Raw genomic sequence first — 16558 nt, forward strand, 5'->3', positions numbered from 1 at the left:
TAACACCCATTAACAGATGAATCTGTGGGAGAAAATGGACAACCCCAAAAGGCAACACTTAAAAGAGATAATGCTCTTAAAACAGATCAAACAGTCCCTGATTCATTTTTAAAAGCACACCTGCCAATTTACCGTATTTCTGTGGCAACTGACCAAAGCTGCTCGCCAAAAGCAAAGTCTTCTCTTTTCTTGTTCCTTTGGTTCCGCAGCCATTACATATTGGGAGGGAGACAGGTGCAGCTTGGACATTTGGAGGAGCTGTATTTGGCCATATTTTAGCTGCATCAACCAAACTCTCTCTGGATGGCTGCTGGGAAAATGTTCAGCATCACTTATTAACCACACTAAGAGAGACATAAAGGCAGCGTGCTGTCATCTGAACTACATTCCATGTGGACTAGGAAACCTGCTGTGATTTTGCAAGGGTCTATATAAGTTAAGCTCATACATTTCATAAATACCCTGGGTTGGCAACTTTTTTAAAAAAGGGGGAAAAGAAAAGCTTCCCCACTTTGAAGAGTGGTGTAATCAAGTCTTCTGTTTGTGAAGTAGTTTCTTGCAAGGAGTCCAGGGGAAAGTGCACAACTTGAGAACAGTGCAGGACTGAGACGTAAGGATATAATTGCTTTCCTGGATCTAGGCCAATGCGCATCCCGTTCAGTCTCCACCACTGACAGGGCAGAGAAGAGAAAAAACGGGCTAAAAGACTGCCACATTAACTCAAGGGACAAATCCCAATGGTGCTGTAAATACATCTGTAGCAAAAATAGCATCTCACATTAATGGGAGATTGTGGATGCCCACAGCACAGGCTTCTGGTAGCCAATCCCTACCCTGCTCTACTGTGGTAGGGCCTGGGTGGACATAAATATGTGATCACACATTGCAAGCTATCCCTCTTAAAAGGCATCACTGCCCAAGTGCCAAAAAGTTGTCGCTGAAGAAGCAACATTTGTTGGCATCCATGTGATACGGCTGTACTTATTAAAGAACCTCAACATTTATTCTCAAGTTTAGGATTTGAGTTACTTCTTCTGCTTTGGCATTAGTTTCAGGTAACAAACATGACTCACCCTTAAAAAGTACCCCCCCATATGCTGTTTTCTTAGCATCTGTTTGATGGGCCAAATAATAATGCAACGGGGGGAATAATGAAAAACACCTTTGCTTCAGTGACAAAATGGCTGTCATGGAGGGGGCATGGTGTAACACAAAATGGTTGCTGTGGAGAGTGTGGCAAAACACAAAATGAGAGCGACAACCACCCATGACAACCTTATGATTCCCATGCGATGTCAGCTATGCCCTGCTGGTCCTGATTATGGACATCTCTTTCACATACACTGCTGCTATTGTTATCCAATAAAACCAGTGATCACCCCTCAAATACAGAAGGTAGCCATTTTACTCCCCTTTCACAAAAATCACTAACAAGGTATCTGTATATTTTGCCCCATTAACTTCCTTTCTAGGATGACTAAAGACATTATTATTATTATTATTATTATTATTATTATTATTATTATTATTATTATATGAAAGTTCAGAGTCTAGGACACCTTCCCAGGGACAACATTGGAAATCTTCATGGGCACCATGTCATCCGTGGGCACCAAGCTGGCAACTCCTGATGTAGCATCTAACCACAGCTTGGAGCTTTAGCTGAACTGAACCTGTGTGCCAGCGAAAGTGAATACTAAGTTTATTATTCCAGAACAGTTAGATGCAGTATGCTGCTCCTCAAGAAACTACAGAACAGGATTAGGAGACACAAGAGAATGAGGGTTTTACATTTCTATGAAGCTGGCAACCATCCACCCCAATTCCAAATACAGTTTAAATCAACATGGTATTAATTGGAAGGCCGGAGATATCAGGTTAAAGCTATGAAACATCCAAATACTCTACTGACGTTTTCACTATACACAGTATGTTATAAACGGTGTGGTACAAACCTTGGTTAGACACTCAGTGCAGTAGTGAGAGCCCTTTAAGCAAACTGAAGGTGCCACTTTTAGGTGCAGCGAGTTGGTGCAAGCACAAGATGTTCGCTCCGATTGTGCAACGTGCTCCTCCAAAAGCCCCACAGCCCCGCTTGTGAATTCAGAACAGGAGAAGTAGCCCGAAGTTGTGCAGCTCTGATGGGTAGGAAATGGGTGCAGTTTGTGGACGTTGCTGTGGCAGGACTGGAAGTGGAGCTTCGCACAGCAGGGGAAATGTGGGCAAGAAGAGACATCGTTTTCCAGGCACACTCCAGACAAGTCACTGGCCACTCCTGCCACGCCGCTTGGCGTCGGAACATTCTTGAAAGACGATGCAGACCGACAGGCAAACCCTGACCCTATTTGACAAGTGATTGTGCTGGTGCCTTGTGAGTCTAATACTGTGCCAGGGTGAATCAAGCTACTGCCACCACTGTTGCTGCCGCCACCACTACCACCAAAACGTAGCTGAGGAGCATGAACGGAAGAATCAGAGTTATGAGTACAACAGCTTACTTTGGAACCAGATGAAAGTTGGATTTGCTTTTGCTGAAGGGTGTGATCACTGGGAAGGGGGACAGCTGTGAACTGTTTCAAAGCAGTATAGCGGGGGGATGGAGCATCCTTCAAATCCACAGCAGCTTTCTTATTCTCCATGGACTCGTTCTGAGGGGTAAAGAGACATTATAAAGAAGATCAGAGGATACATTTAGTCTTATAGCACCAGGTTACGGCTCCAACAGACAAAACCTGTGAGGGCATGGAACTCACATACTAAACACATTTAACTGGTTTGAACTATTATGTAGGCCAAAGGCAAACTTGATATATTCATTTTACATATTTATCGGGTTTTGAACCAATTTAGATTTTTTCTTTTAACACAAGAAGCAGAACAGAATGAAGATTTGATTACAGTTGCCTGCAGAACAAGGGTACTGATGGCAGAAAACAGATGCTGTGTGAGAGAGGTAAACAGTTGTTAAAAGGTAACTGCTGGCATACTCCAAGCCCTCCTCTTTTACTACCTAGATAGCTCAATTGGTTACAGCATGGTGCTGATAACACCAAGGTGGCAAGTTCAATAGGAAGGAAACCCCTCTCTTTATCACCCACCCACCACTGAACCCAATGTGCTCTATTTATGATTTTGAGTTGTGGGCTTACTGGTCCAAACATTTAAAGCAAAAATGGGAAGCTGTGTGTAATGTAGGAAATATATGAACCTCCAGTTGGACAACAAGTCCCATCTTCCCTGACCAGTGCCCATGCTGATGGCAGCTGAAGTCCACTATCCCAGGGTGGGTGGGTGGGAGGAGGCACAACAGGTTCCCCACCTCTAATAGGGCAGGACATATTTATGATCAGTTTCTGGGATAGAAGGAAACCTCCCCTTAGGAGAATATTAAATATGTTAATACACATTGCACCTTCTCTCTTTGATGACACAAACAGGACACTTAGCACCTTCAATAGGTCACTGGTGTACTAGTATTCCACTCAGCAAATGTATGCCAAAATCCTACCGCTTTTGCACTAGGAGGGAAACTCTGTTCAGTAGCTGAAAAGCAGTTAGAGAATTTCCAGAGCCATGGTCTAGCATCGTTATTTTGTTGCTGAAGCCATCCAAACGATCTAGTACAGACGTCCTCCGTTATGTTTCCTTCCATTATACGGCCACACAGAGGTCAACATTCTGACATCTTTCCTTTCTTTCATTCTCTCTACCTGCTAAAAAAAGAAAAGTATATATTTAAATCACAAAATCAATCCAGGTATGATCATTAAAATGACCTAACGTTTAGTTAATATTAACCTTTAGTTGCAAATACTATGTGGAAACAAGCTTCTGGATTTATGCAATCATCTGTTCTACTTGTTAAAGTAGCCTGGACAAAGTCTATCTTCCCTTCCAATTCATTACAGATGTCAAAGAGAAGTAACTAAAGGAGTTCAAGTAAGGCTGCTCAGTATCAGAAGTCTCCTGTGAATATTTGCTTAAGTGGTTCCATATCGCCCACAGCAAGTAGACTGCAAACTACTAGATAACGTTTGTATGCACACGTGGGGGAGGGGGAAATCCCACTGTTTTTTCAGCAAGCACCACAAATAAGCAAACATTGATTAACACGAACTACAGGAATACAGATTTCCTGATTCTGGCCAATTCTGGTAGCACTGTTACATGCCACCCCGATCTCTGAGAGGTGCAAGATTCCAGGGGTTACAGAAGCTTACCCAGGGTTTGGTTTCCTTGGAATGAGGGACAGCATTGATTGTGTTGTCTTTAGGATATATGGCTTATTTGCACATATATACAACCTGTGCCTAGAATGGAGAGGCTCACAGCTTTAGCAACCAAGGCTCCTCCTTTAGCTGCAGCCTTGGACTCCAGCATAAAACAGGAATGGTTCTGTCCCTCCCAGCTGCCCAGCCTGCAACCTCTACCTTTTACCTCACATAACTCAACTCTCAACTCTGGCCTTTGTCTTTCAAAGTATTAGCAAGCTGAGGGAGGGCACACAGCCTACCACCCCCTAATACATAACATTACTACAGTATACCTTCACCAATAAGTAAATAATTTGTTAAAAGCATCCCAAGTCTGCTCTATTTATTTATATTACTGTATATGATAAGATTTATATCATGCCTTCCAGGACAAGTGTCCTCTCAAGGCAACATATAAAACCAGTCACAAGAGATACAAAATCAACAATTTAAAATCTATGATTATACCACTTTAAGCAGTCAACACCTATGCAAGAAAGTTATTAAAAATTTAAAGTAGACTGAAATTAAAATGCTGCAGGAATCCTCTAAAAAGTCACTAAAGGAGGGGTCATATGCACTTCCATGGGAACTTCACCAGAAATATGGCACCACCCATATCTGCTACTAATTTATATTTTGCAGAAAGCCATAACCACTCCCCAACATAATTCACCAAGGAAATTCATTTCTTCAAGGCTTTTAACCTTTATTTTTTAGAAATACAGGCCTTATATGAAGCAATATAAAGAAAGCTAGTTTTATGAGCCAACTTGGGGGGTGGGGGGGGGGACTTCTTTTGTTACAGCACTCAAGCTTACAAACATAACAAGTGTACACATACAGTATTTTTCAAATCATTCCCGCTCAGTTCCTTATCTTCTAATCCATCTCTACTAGCTTCCTTCTGTAGGGTCCTCCATAAAGTTTTGCATATCCCCCAGGTTCTTAGAACTCCACATATTGCTGTTAACATAACCCTGTGCCTTTACTATGCTGAACCCCACTCCACTACTAGGAGGCTGCTAAGGGAGTTGGGGTATGGAAGATGAATATGCACTAAAAAGTATTCTTAATAGACCTTTACTATGCCTTTTGAAAATTTCACAAGCCTAACTACCAAGGGTGTTAGATTAAAAAGTTTCACCTCGGGAGCTACTCTGATGGGCCTTTGCTTTGGGCTATGGAATAAAGCAAGAGGACGCTTGAAGGAGCAGCTGCGAGAGGAGCAAGGGGAGCTACAAGCAGAGGGAAAAGGGCTCCCGGGGAGATGCCATGGGGGGACGAGGAGCTTAATGCAGCGGCGGGGAGTGACTGTGAGTCACCCATGTAGCTACTAGGAGTTTTAAATTAATTACCAGGGAGGGAGAAAAACTCTACAGGAGAGCTCGTTGATTTGGCTTCTGAGCCTCAGCGGTTCCCCTTTTCAGAGTTCTCGTTCGTTTGTCGGGTTGCTTTATCCGCTACGCAATTTATTAAGCTATCACCGTCAGGTTCTTAAAATTGAAATTACTGATATTTGATTTTTAAGCCGCACTGCATGGGGGAACCAGGCTATATATACTTCTCACACACACTTATAAGCAATAAACTATGCGTAAGGGGAGCAATAAGATGGGGGGGGGGGGGGGCTGACGGTAAGCCACAAACGGGGAGGGAAAACTCTCGAGCAAAAAATAAAAGTCCCCCCAAGGCCACCCCTTCCAGAGGGGGCTATAACAACTTATATAGAAGAGGGAGGGGACACTGACCGGGAAAGGCCTTCCCTGACTGGAAGAGAAGGGGAAAGGGCCTCTGAGCATGCACAGAACGCTTTCCCTCCCACTTTCTCTCCCCGCCCCAAGTCTTCAGCCCCCCCTCCTCCTCCGAGACACCCCAGAAGGAAAAGGGGAAGCTACGTCCCCAGTTGCGTCCCCTCACCTCTCCGGCCCCACGTCCTCCACCTCACATCCCAGTGCCCACCGCCTGCGTCCCGCCGCCGCCGCCTTCTTTCCCTTTTTGTTTTGCTCCCCGCCTTCTCCTTCCCCCTCTCCGACTTCCGCCTGCGCTCCGCTACTTCCGGCGCCTCCTGCCGTCAAGGAAAACCCGCTCGCTGTCGTAAAAGGCCGCCGCGGCCGTAACACGCCCCTTTACCTAGCCTCGTCTTGGAATTTAGCCCCGAGTTCCCCCTCCGGGCCCCTCGCGTGCGCATGCGCGTGGAGCAAGTAATGCTGCGCTCCGCGGGTGTTAACTCTCCTCGGTTATAATAGTTTTTCCCCGCCCCTCTAGTGTCTTATTTATTTCGTTTAAACCTTTTTTTTTCCTCCAAGGAGCTCAAAGGCGGTGTACGCGCTTCTCGCCCTCTTCCATTGTGTGTTAGAGCTGAGAGACTGTTACTGGCCCTCAAGGTCATGACTGAGTGGGGATTCGAACCCTGTTCTCCCGAGTCCTAGTTCAGCACTCTCGGCATTACACCACACTGGCTCTAGTAGGCCGAGGTGTAGCGACTAGACCAGGGGTAGGCAACCTAAGGCCCGTGGGCTCTATGCGGCCCAATTGCGTAGAATGTGTCGTTTTATTTAAAATGCATCTCTGGGTTATTTGTGGGGCATAGGAATTCGTTCATTTCCCCTCACAAAATATAGTCTGGCCCACCACATGGTCTGAGGGATAGTGGACCGGCCCACGGCTGAAAAAGGTTGCAGACCCTTGGACTAGATGGGGGGGGGCCTGGACTATATTTGGGGGGGGATGATTTCCTATGCCGCTGTTGTAAACAAATAACCCAGAGATGCATTTTAAATAAAAGGGCACATTCTACTCATGTAAAAACACGCTGATTCCTGGACCATCCGTGGGCTGGATTTAGAAGGCCTTAGTTTGCCTACTCATGGACTACACAGAGTGCTCATCGAGGACCTAGGAGAGGAGAGTTCAAATCCTCACTCAGCCATAATGCTCACTGGGTGACCTTGGGCCACTCATTGCCTCTATCCACCTAACCTACCTCTCAGGCAGGATACAAATGGAATGAATTTGTGGGTGCAAATCCTACAGGTGTTAGGACAAACTATAATTCTCTAGATGCTTTGGACAAAGCCATGTGCTTTAAGGTTGTGGTGGTGTGGATGAGATGAGAAAGTTCCTCTGAGCAGGTGCAGGCTGCTTCCATCAACTCCCCCGAGCTGCCCATCTCTTCCAAGCCTTCATTTTCACCCCTCTGGGATTCCTCAAACTTATTTGAGACCAAGCGCTGCTGAACTCAATGGGACTAGCATCTGATGAGATTTGTACAGGTGTGTTGCAACAAGAACCGTTTGCTGTTCTTTAGTGCATCTTAAGAACTAATTATGACAAAAGCTTCTGTGGTTCAGAGGCTACTCATTTTTCTACATGAAGGTGTATTCAGTCTGTCATGTGAGCCTTCTCCTGAAGCCTAAAGCAGTATTAGCCACGCATGTGTTTATATTACAAGATATATTATCTTACAATATTTATTTCATTTACGAATTGCTTCCTGTGAAGCAATTTCGAGGTTGACCTGCAGTTAGTTTCAAAAGGAGCGTACGCACAATACATTTAAAACACATTTAAAGCATACCCCCCACACCCCAAGAGCTATGATTCTTAGCACCCTGTTTAACAAACTACAGTTCCCAGTGTGTCTTGTACAAACTTCATAATGCAGTGTCTTATATGGCGGACATGCAATGTCTTATATGGACATCTAAAATGAAGGCAATCTCTTTCTTAATTGATGGTTTTATTTTGGCTTAATGTTTCTTTTACTGGTTTTGAAGTTTTGTTGTTTGTTACATTGTATTTATAAATTGCTTTAAGTTCAGAGTTGAAATATTCCAGAGCAACCATTATAATCAACATTGTGGGTTGCGTTCGTTATGGGATATGAACGTGCCGAACCCGGAAGTACCGGAATGGGTTACTTTCGGATTCGGCGGTTCGCGCATGCACAGAAGTGCCGAATTGTGCAGCACACATGCGCAGACGCGGCGCTTCAGGTTGCACGCTGCTCATGTTGCGAACGGGGCTCCAGAACGGATCCCGTTCGCAACCAGAGGTACCACTGTATTGATAAGTTGTTGGCTTATCAATACACACACACACCGGTAAATAAAGACAACCTCGTGGCATGATTTTCCTAATAATTGGTTTATTATTATTATTATTATTATTATTATTATTCAATCAAAATAGTTCAGTCTATTTAACTTACAAGAACTAAAGTGATATGGCAGCCAAGACATTTAATGCAGTGATTTAAACCATGCCATTACATACCCAGTCTGCACAGGCAGTTTAAAAGTACTCTTAATGAATAGATTTAGCACATGGCCATATCAAGTTCATTTTGATGATTGCTGGCTTTGGGGATTGAAAGCCAGAGCAAAGGTGAGGCATTTCGCTGAAAGGTGTCGAATGCACCTACCAGCCATGCGTCAAAAGGAAATTTCAGGGATTGTTCTGCATTTATTCTGAGGATCCTAAATTCGGAGTTGCCAGAATTCAGAGCCTGGATTTCCCCGTTTGAAGCCTCAGCGAGACGCCCTTCTACAATGAGATTCTTCGTTTGTTAACACAACATATCTTCACATTTCCATTTATTATAAATTTTATTGCGCTTGATGGTGTTTCTTTTCATGCTGGGTGTTCTTTATGGTATAATGGCACAGCAAAGTTGGCAAAGTTGTTTTGGGCACAGAAAGGTACATTTCCGCCTTCTTCAGAACAAAGTAGAATCAGAAACTATCTGCAAGGTAGACAGGTCTAACTATTTCCCGAGTTTCTTCACTAAAGGCATGTAGTGGCTGGCTGGCAGGCTGGGCCTTCCAAACAGATTAAGTACATCAAGAGCCAGTCTGTGGTCGGTCCTCCATTAGAGAGTCGGCCTTGAGATCTGGGAGACGCGAGTGCAAGTCTCTGCCTCTACCATGGGCTCATTGCACAGTCTTAGGCAAGCTGCTGTCTTTCAGCCTCAGGTCTGCAAAATTGAAATAAAAAAGGTTGATTGAAAGGTCAACTGTAGAAAAGCATAATCAAAATAATAATATAAGGAGGTCAGATCAACCCTAGACCCAAACATTCTGGCAACTTTGGTTACAAGCTGTTGCTTGCCACCCCAATCTCTGAGCAGATTACTGAGGTTCCAGGTGCTTACCCAGAGTTCAGCTTCCTTGGAGTGTCTCTAAGCTGTATGGTTTATACATATATGCAACCTGAGCCTATGATGGAGGAGCTCATGGCATTAACATCCCAAGGAGGTCTTGCTTCTCCTACAGCCACAGCCTTGGATTCAAGCAGATATCAAGCATGTCTCCCCCTCACAACTACAGCCTAGAGCTTGCCACCTGCTTCTAGCCTACAGCCTGCCACCTGTCTCTAGCTGTCACACACAGCTCTCACATGGTTTTGGTTCCGGGTGGCGCTTTGGTCTAAACCACAGAGCCTAGGGCTTGCCGATCAGAGAAGGTCGGCAGTTCGAATCCCTGTGGTGGGGTGAGCTTCCATTGCTCAGTCGCTCCTCCTGACAACCTAGCAGTTCGAAAGCACATCAAAGTGCAAGTAGATAAATAGGTACTGCTCCAGTTGGAAGGTAAACGCCGTTTCCGTGTGCTGCTCTGGTTCACTAGAAGCGGCTTAGTCATGCTGCCCACATGACCTGGAAGCTGTACGCCAACTCCCTCAGCCAGTAAAGCGAGATGAGCGCCGCAACCCCAGAATTGTTCACGACTGGACCTAATGGTCAGGGGTCCCTTTACCTTTACCTTTACCTACTAGACAGGTGAGGGAGGGGGGCCCACCCATTTGCCCTGTGGCACAGAGCCACTTTCCCTGTTACCCTAAGGATCCATAGGTAGGTAGCTGTGTTACAGGTAGGTAGCTGTGTTGGTCTGCCATAGTCAAAACAAAATTAAATAAAAAATTCATTCCAGTAGCACCTTAGAGACCAACTAAGTTTGTTCTTGGTATGAGCTTTTGTGTTCATACCAAGAACAAACTTAGTTGGTCTCTAAGGATCCATACTTAGGTCATTATTAAAAAAGCTGGTCTGGCTATTTCAGCAGTTGGATCCTTGGTGGATCTAGGAATTAGAAGGGACTCGGGCATACAGCCTAACTCCCCCAACTCATAGAGGAATTGAGTGGAAGCCATAATTGGCATGCTATCCTAAGATTATTTGAAGACAGCCAGACCAACCACCCCCCCACACACACCCACACACCCCCCCCCACCACCACCAACAACCTACTTACCACATTGAAGCGGCATCTGCAAGGGAATAAAATTTCTGCTGCACAAGTTCACAAATGCCGCAGCCAAGGTGCAAGCCGCTTTTACATTCTGAAGTTCACACATGTCAGTTTTGCACAGGACATAGAATGGTTCTGGATCCACCTTTAAAGGATAGAGGAGGTAAGTCTTATGGGAAGAAATTTGGAACTGTCTCTTTTGGTCTAACATTGCTACTGTCATCATGAACATATATAAAAGGATGTCATATAGAGGAGGGAGAAAGGTTGTTTTCTGCTGCTCCAGAGAAGCGGACACGGGGGGCAATGGATTCAAACTACAAGAAAGAAGATTCCACCAAAACATTAGGAAGAACTTCCTGACAGTAAGAGCTGTTCGACAGTGGAATTTGCTGCCAAGGAATGTGGTGGAGTCTCCTTCTTTGGAGGTCTTTAAGCGGAGGCTTGACAGCCATCTGTCAGGAATGCTTTGATGGTGTTTCCTGCTTGGCAGGGGGTTGGACTGGATGGCCCTTGTGGTCTCTTCCAACTCTATGATTCTATGAACAGAGACAGCAGATAGGAAGCTTCCATTATTGCCCATGTAGTCCAGTATAGCCAGCTCTGACTGGCAGCGGCTCTCCAGGGTCTCAGGCAGGGGTTTGCCCTGCCATTACCTATATCCTGAGCCTTTTAAAACCAGAGCTGCCAGAATCTTGAACTAGGCTTGGTGACATAGGGGCAGTTGGCGCAGACCTCAGGTAGGCTGGAATTATGGTGTGCAAACAGCTGCAAACTCATATTTTGTGTCCTGTTTTGACCAAAAAAAGGTACTCACTACTCTGAAGCAGTTCCTGAAGAGGGAATCGGCATCCAGGAAGAAAGCTTTGCAGATCTCCGGGCTAGATGAACCGAGACACGGCTTGAGGGTCCTCTTCATCTGGCTGCACTGGTCGCTCACCTCGGTAGCAAAAATCAAATGCATTTTACTTACTTACTTTTTTTGTAATAATCATAAATAAATAAGAATAAAAATGTGTGCCCCACCACCAAGACCATTCCATGGTAACTATCCAACCTCCCAAAATTTCAACACCTCTTGCAATGATTTGACCCCTTTCCGTTTTAACAGTACTTATTCTACAAACACCTTCCATATCTCCTCAAAATCATTTCTCCTGCATATTCCCCGTCTTACCTTAATGCCACATGCTAATTTATCATTAATAGCTACACCCCACACCTCTTTATACCATCCTTCCACTTTATATTCTACTTGCCCTTTCCACTTCCTGGCTATCACAATTCTTGCAGCTGTCAATAAACGTGTGAGCAAGTCCTTCATAGCCTGTGAACCTTCCACCCCATTATTTCTTTCTTTATAAGACTCATTTTGAAACTGCCAGTAGCCGACTCATTTAAAAAAGCATTTTATTTGTAAGCAGCTTTTCCACACCCACCCATGCATGACTTAACATGTGCTCCAAATGTGGGTTTGTGGTTTAGCCCTCCTAGACAAAGCACAAACAGTAAACCGTACAGTATACCTTGGTTGCAAGCTTGAGATTAGCCTGCAGAGAGCTAACCCACAAACCCAAGTTTGTACAGCCAAATCATTGCTCAGTACTGTTACACTGACTGGCCATGGCTCTCCAGGATTTCAGCAATGGAATCTCTCTCCCAGCCCTACATTGGAGATGCTGGGGATTGAACCTGCGACCTTCTGTGTGCCAAGCAATTGCTCTACCACGGAGCTGCGGCCCTCCCCACAACACTCAGTGGCTCCTCTGCAACGTAAACGCGTCGCTGGCGTACCTGCCATGCATGCGCGAGCTCCTGCGCGCTGCCAGCATAAGAATGGTCTGGAAGCATCCATTCATTGCCCGCTTCGTTGTCATTGGTACCAAAAAGGCCAGCAGACACGCCTAAAAATGCAACAGAAAGGAAGTCTCAACCACTTTAAAGGGCAGGACTATGGCATGTTTCCTGCTGGCTAAGGACTAATTATTTGGGGAAATTCTGAGAGATGTCCTTGTACCATCTCTCCACCCGCCACCCCCATTTCAAAGCACTGCTGTAAACATTACTTGTTCAACTAAGCTAGGATTTGCCATATTTTAAAAAGTGGGGAAAAATTGTTGAGCTTCTTTTGACCAAAGTTGTTGAGCTTCTTTTGCAAAATCTCAAAATGATGATGAAGTTTTGAGCTATTTTTAAGGAAATTCGCCCAAATCGACACATCTAACATGGGTTGCCATACCTCTGGATTTTCCCAGACATTTCAGCAATTTCTGCCTGGGCACTGCTTACGATGCCCGAATCCTGGCATTGACTGGAAAATTCCCAGCGTATTGCAGCCCTAAACTAAGTTTGGCAGGAGATATATTACATAAGTCACATAATTTCACCATAGTGGAAAGGAAGACGAATATCAGGTTTTGGCAGAAGACAAACTGCAGCAGAACAGAAACAGATCTGCATATGGCATATACAGGGTGGAATGGGAAGCGATAGCTTCTTATGTTGCTATCCACCACACATAGCTCAAAACGCAGAGTACAAACCATGATGCCATCCATCCAAAGTAAGGGTACAGATGTCATAGCGAAGATCACATGAAAACAAAGCCCCATTGGCCACAGACACTTCTACAAGATCAGAATATCTTTGGATTGCGAGGCCGTTTTCTTCAGGAGGGATGTCAAAATGCTGGCAGTTCTCTTCTGACAGGGAATAGTTGTACTTCTTGTAGATCTATTTAAAAGCAGCAAGGGGAATAGAGGTTACAATGAGACTGGGTTTTCAGAATGCAAAGATGTTTGCAATAAGTTGGTGAGGTGGCCTTGGCTTATTATAGAAATTCTGCACCTTCCCACCTAAACTGCACCAACAAAAGGCCTTTGGGGGCACAGCTGGGGTTGGGGAATCTCAGATCTGGAGGGCAAATGCAACCCTTTCTCTGGTCCTTGGGACTCCAGGGCACATACTTTTGCAAGCCCCACTCCTTAGCAGCCCCCCCCCCCCCAATTCCTGTATGTAAACTTAACACTGGCCAGACTCCAAAACAATTTCCTCTGGTTTATAGATTTAGTCAGCCCACATTTCCTCTCAATAAGAACCTCCTAATATAAATACCAAATTAGGATCTGGAAAGCATAAATACCAAACTCATTGCACCCCAAAGTTAAGATGCAGATGTAAAAATGGAGAAGACCTGTAGTTACCTTCTGTTCTGGGTAGATAACAACAGTGGTACCATTCGTGCTGATGTGCAGCGACCATCTGCCACTGCTGGTCAGATTTAATATTATAGTAAATGCATCATGAACGAAATCCTTGGCCAGGAGGAGACTGCATTTGGAGGCCAAACTGTATATTTTCCCATCGAATGTCCTCAGGTGCTTATTCCCCATCAACAAGGCATGATCTGGGAGGATGTGAAAAGTGGGGTCACTAAACCACCCACGACCTGTGTTGGAACAGCTAGGCTTGCCATATTTCAAAAAGCAAAATCCCCCAAAGTTGTTGTACTTTTTTTTAGGAAACAAAGAAAGAGGACACATTTTCCAACTTCAAACAAACAAACAAAAAATCAAGAGCCAATTCTTTTTCTTCTTCCTCTAGCAGGGAAAGAAAGGGAGATTCCTTGTTGAGGTTTTCCCAACCTGCTTTGGGAGAGTGGGACTGAGGAGGTAAGTTCCTTTGGACCTGCTCCTGAGCAAGTAGCCACAGGTGCCCTGTTCCCTTTTGGCCAGGCTCCTCGCCTCCTGCTCTGTGTCCTAGAAAGGGGAGCGATTGTCCCCCGCAAGGCAGCAGCTGCGGCAGCTTGAGAAGGGAATGGAGTGGCTCTCGAGGAGGGAGGAAGGTGGGGGCAGGATAACTGAGTCACCTTTCTTTTCCTCTCAGGACAGCTGGTGGCCACTCGGGGCTGCTCTTGCCCTCTTTCCACTGTCCTTCCCACTCCCCTCCTCTTCAGTTGGGGCTGCTGCATGTGGGGAGGTGCTTTGGGTCTCCCATGTAATGGCGGGACATTCCTTCTGCTGCTCAGAGGAAAATGTGTACGGGAAATTCTGGACCTCTCTGAAAATTCAAAATGTTTCCCAGGACGCCATTTTAGGAGTCCGATTTCCTGGCATATCCAGAATTTTGCGGACATATGGCAAGCCTAGGAATAGAAATCCCTTAAACTGTGGAGCAGGCCCAGCTGAACATAGGAAGCTGCCTTCAACTGAGCCAGACCCTCAAATCCAGCTAGTTCCGTACTGTTCCACAGGTGGTGGTTTGCCAGGATTGTAGAAAGGAGTCCCTCGCAGCCCTCGCTGGAGATGCCAGGCACCTTCTCCATACAAGGCACGTTGAAATGGCTAGGCCAAAACAAGCACAGGATGCATTATGCAATTACCAGGCAGTGGGACCTAATCTCAGACATTGGCCTGGACATCTGCACTAAGGTCACTTCCAGCATTTTGCAGGAAGGGTTCAAGTGCGTAGTGGAAATTTAGGTTTGCGCAATTAAAGTGGAAGCTGTGAAGGAAACTGCAGAGATGCAGGGAATATGTGGGGTTGTTGTTGTTGTTGTTGTTGTTGTGACAGCTCCTGTGCATTCCTTTCTGTCTTATACTCCGCGAGATATGAGGAAGAAGAAGAAGAAGAGTTTGGATTTGATATCCCGCTTTTCACTACCCGAAGGAGTCTCAAAGCGGCTAACATTCTCCTTTCCCTTCCTCCCCCACAACAAACACTCTGTGAGGTGAGTGGGGCTGAGAGGCTTCAAAGAAGTGTGACTAGCCCAAGGTCACCCAGCAGCTGCATGTGGAGGAGTGGAGACACGAACCCGGTTCCCCAGATTACGAGTCTACCACTCTTAACCACTACACCACACTGGCGAATGGAAATCAAGACTTACGCTCAAATGGGCTCTCCATAATTCTTTGCTTGAATCGGTAATATTCCGCAGCTGGGTTGATGCTGTACAGCCTTCGGAAGGGCTTCATAAGTTTCTCTTCAATGAGATAGTTTGTGATGTTTGCCAGGTCCAGCGTGGGTTCTCCTTTAGGCTTCATTGGCAACCTCACTTCCACAGAGCAGTTTCTGCAAGGCACCGCATGAACTTCAGGAGAGCCCAGTAGGTCTGGCCAAAGGCCCATACTGGTCCCACCACCCTGATGCCTATGGCAAGCCCGAAAGCAGGACCTGAGACCCCCAGCACTTTCCCCATTTGCAATTCCTAGCATACAGTGGAGGCAGAACATAGGCATTGTGGCTCGTAGCCATTGAAAAGACTAATCCTCCATGAATTTATCTAATTATCTTTTGATGCCATCCAAAAAGAGAGCCATCACAAGACAGTCAATGTAAGAACAATATGAAGTCATTTTCCCTTTTTATTGTATGTATGTAATGATTTTAATTTTTGATGTTATAATTCGAATGTTTAATAAAGATTATTTTAAAATTAAAAAAAGAAAAGAAGAAGAAGAAGAAGAGAGCCATCACTGCCCGATTAACCGTGAGGCTCAGTCAACAGTTCTACACCATTTTGTGACGAGGGAGACAGAGCTGCACTGTTTACTTGTCATCTACTCCGCTGGGGTCTTCCCAGCTGGGAAAGCAACCCAGTTAATCGCCCAAATGGGTAGTGAGTGGCAACATCAGAGTATAGGCAAGACGCAGCCAGCCATGCCATGTGGCAAATGTAACTCTTTGAAAAACCAAAGTATTGGTGCATGAACCTACCGTATATACCCGAGCATAAGCCGACCCGAATATAAACCGAGGCACCTAATTTTCCTACAAAAACCTGGGAAAGCTTATTGACTCGAGTATAAGCCGGTTCACCTTTGCCGCTGTGGAGGAGGAGGAGGAACAAGCAGCCCGAAAGCAGCCCTTTGGGCTGCTCCTTCCTCTTCCTCCTTTGCCAAGTTTGCATTTATGCGAGCAGTTCAGGAATGGAACAAGCTGCCTGGGGAGAGTAAAGAACCGCCGTTCTTGTACGCTTCTTAAGGAATGGTTGACTGGGGAGAGCGGGTGGCGGCACGAGCGGAGAGAAAGGGCTTCTTTCTCGCCGCCCCCGCCGCC

At 45.4% G+C, this 16558-nt stretch overlaps 2 protein-coding genes across 6 annotated transcripts in view; both read right to left on the reverse strand.

Annotated features, from left to right (window-relative positions):
- The window catches only part of MARF1 (meiosis regulator and mRNA stability factor 1), a 35665-nt gene extending 29337 nt beyond the window's left edge, over positions 1–6328 (reverse strand). Inside the window, exons 1-4 of one of the 5 annotated variants that reach the window (XM_033167517.1) lie at positions 6174–6328; positions 3509–3713; positions 1956–2648; positions 133–307 (exon numbers count right to left, since the gene is read on the reverse strand). In XM_033167517.1, coding sequence (XP_033023408.1) covers positions 133–307; positions 1956–2648; positions 3509–3652 — 1012 coding nt within the window. In that variant the 5' untranslated portion in view covers positions 3653–3713; positions 6174–6328. Of the gene's footprint in view, positions 1–120; positions 311–1955; positions 2649–3412; positions 3714–6173 lie in introns of those variants that run through there. The other 4 variants (XM_033167515.1, XM_033167516.1, XM_033167514.1 and 1 more) reach the window with 4 other exon arrangements.
- Positions 6329–8937: 2609 nt separating this feature from the next.
- Positions 8938–16558, reverse strand: part of LOC117057008 — an 89373-nt gene continuing 81752 nt past the window's right edge. Inside the window, exons 62-68 of the mRNA XM_033167723.1 lie at positions 15387–15571; positions 13705–13907; positions 13045–13234; positions 12296–12405; positions 11319–11441; positions 10505–10646; positions 8938–9231 (exon numbers count right to left, since the gene is read on the reverse strand). Of these exons, the coding sequence (XP_033023614.1) occupies positions 9188–9231; positions 10505–10646; positions 11319–11441; positions 12296–12405; positions 13045–13234; positions 13705–13907; positions 15387–15571 (997 nt within the window). The 3' untranslated portion in view covers positions 8938–9187. The remainder of the gene's footprint in view (positions 9232–10504; positions 10647–11318; positions 11442–12295; positions 12406–13044; positions 13235–13704; positions 13908–15386; positions 15572–16558) is intronic.

Source organism: Lacerta agilis, chromosome 13, assembly GCF_009819535.1.
Source record: "Lacerta agilis isolate rLacAgi1 chromosome 13, rLacAgi1.pri, whole genome shotgun sequence".
Lineage (NCBI taxonomy): Eukaryota > Metazoa > Chordata > Lepidosauria > Squamata > Lacertidae > Lacerta > Lacerta agilis.